General features: G+C 46.2%; 1 protein-coding gene across 1 annotated transcript in view; it reads right to left on the bottom strand.

Moving 5' to 3' along the window:
• The window catches only part of LOC119585042 (sarcoplasmic calcium-binding protein, beta chain-like), a gene marked incomplete in the record, with an annotated part of 31,574 nt that overhangs the window by 232 nt on the left and 30,654 nt on the right, over positions 1–688 (bottom strand). Inside the window, 1 exon segment of the mRNA XM_037933659.1 lies at positions 5–158. Coding sequence (XP_037789587.1) covers positions 30–158 — 129 coding nt within the window.

The following is a 688-nucleotide window of genomic DNA, read 5'->3' as shown; positions in this document are numbered from 1 at the left end:
TGCTTGGAGGTGGAAGGTCATCAGCCCTTCTACTGCACCTCCTTCAGAGGCCCGAAGAGGTAGCAGGCGTTGCAGTTCTCGTCCGTGTTGGAGATGAACTCGGCGTAGAGCTCCTGGTAGCGGGTCTTGTTGATGCCGCCGGCCTTCTTGTCCTCGTCCTGCGGGCGAGGCGGAGGGTTAGGCTTTGCTCTGATAAAGGGTAAAGTGTAAAGGGGTTGTTTGTGAAGGAAGGATTGTTTGTTTGAGGGGAAGGGTTGTTTGGTGTGACAAAGGGGTTTGTTTGTGAGGGAAGGGTTGCTTGTTTGTGGGGAAGGGTTGTTTGGTGTGATAAAGAGGTTGTTTGTTTGTGAGGGAAGGGTCGTTTGGTAGGACAAAGGGGTCTGTTTGTAAAGGAAGGGTTTGTGATATAGGAGTTGTTTGTTGTAATGAGTTAGTTTTTGGTGTGAAGGAGGTATAGTTTACTATCAAGACGGCATTGTTTCTGCATTGTTTGTTGTATATGAGGTCTTGATTACGGAAGAGGCGATACTGTCTATTGTAAAGGCGGTATTATCTGTCCAGCAAAGTTTAATAGGTAAATTCTTGAACAAAAGTCCGGGAGGAAGGCAAAGAGCGAGAGAAAAAAATCAAAGAATTAACCAGCAAAAGATTAGCCAACACCCAAACTGGACCATAAACTAAAACCGCT

This window comes from Penaeus monodon, chromosome 19 (assembly GCF_015228065.2).
Source record: "Penaeus monodon isolate SGIC_2016 chromosome 19, NSTDA_Pmon_1, whole genome shotgun sequence".
Lineage (NCBI taxonomy): Eukaryota > Metazoa > Arthropoda > Malacostraca > Decapoda > Penaeidae > Penaeus > Penaeus monodon.
Note: the sequence above shows the minus strand (reverse complement) of the source record. Positions and strands in the feature narration are given on the sequence as shown.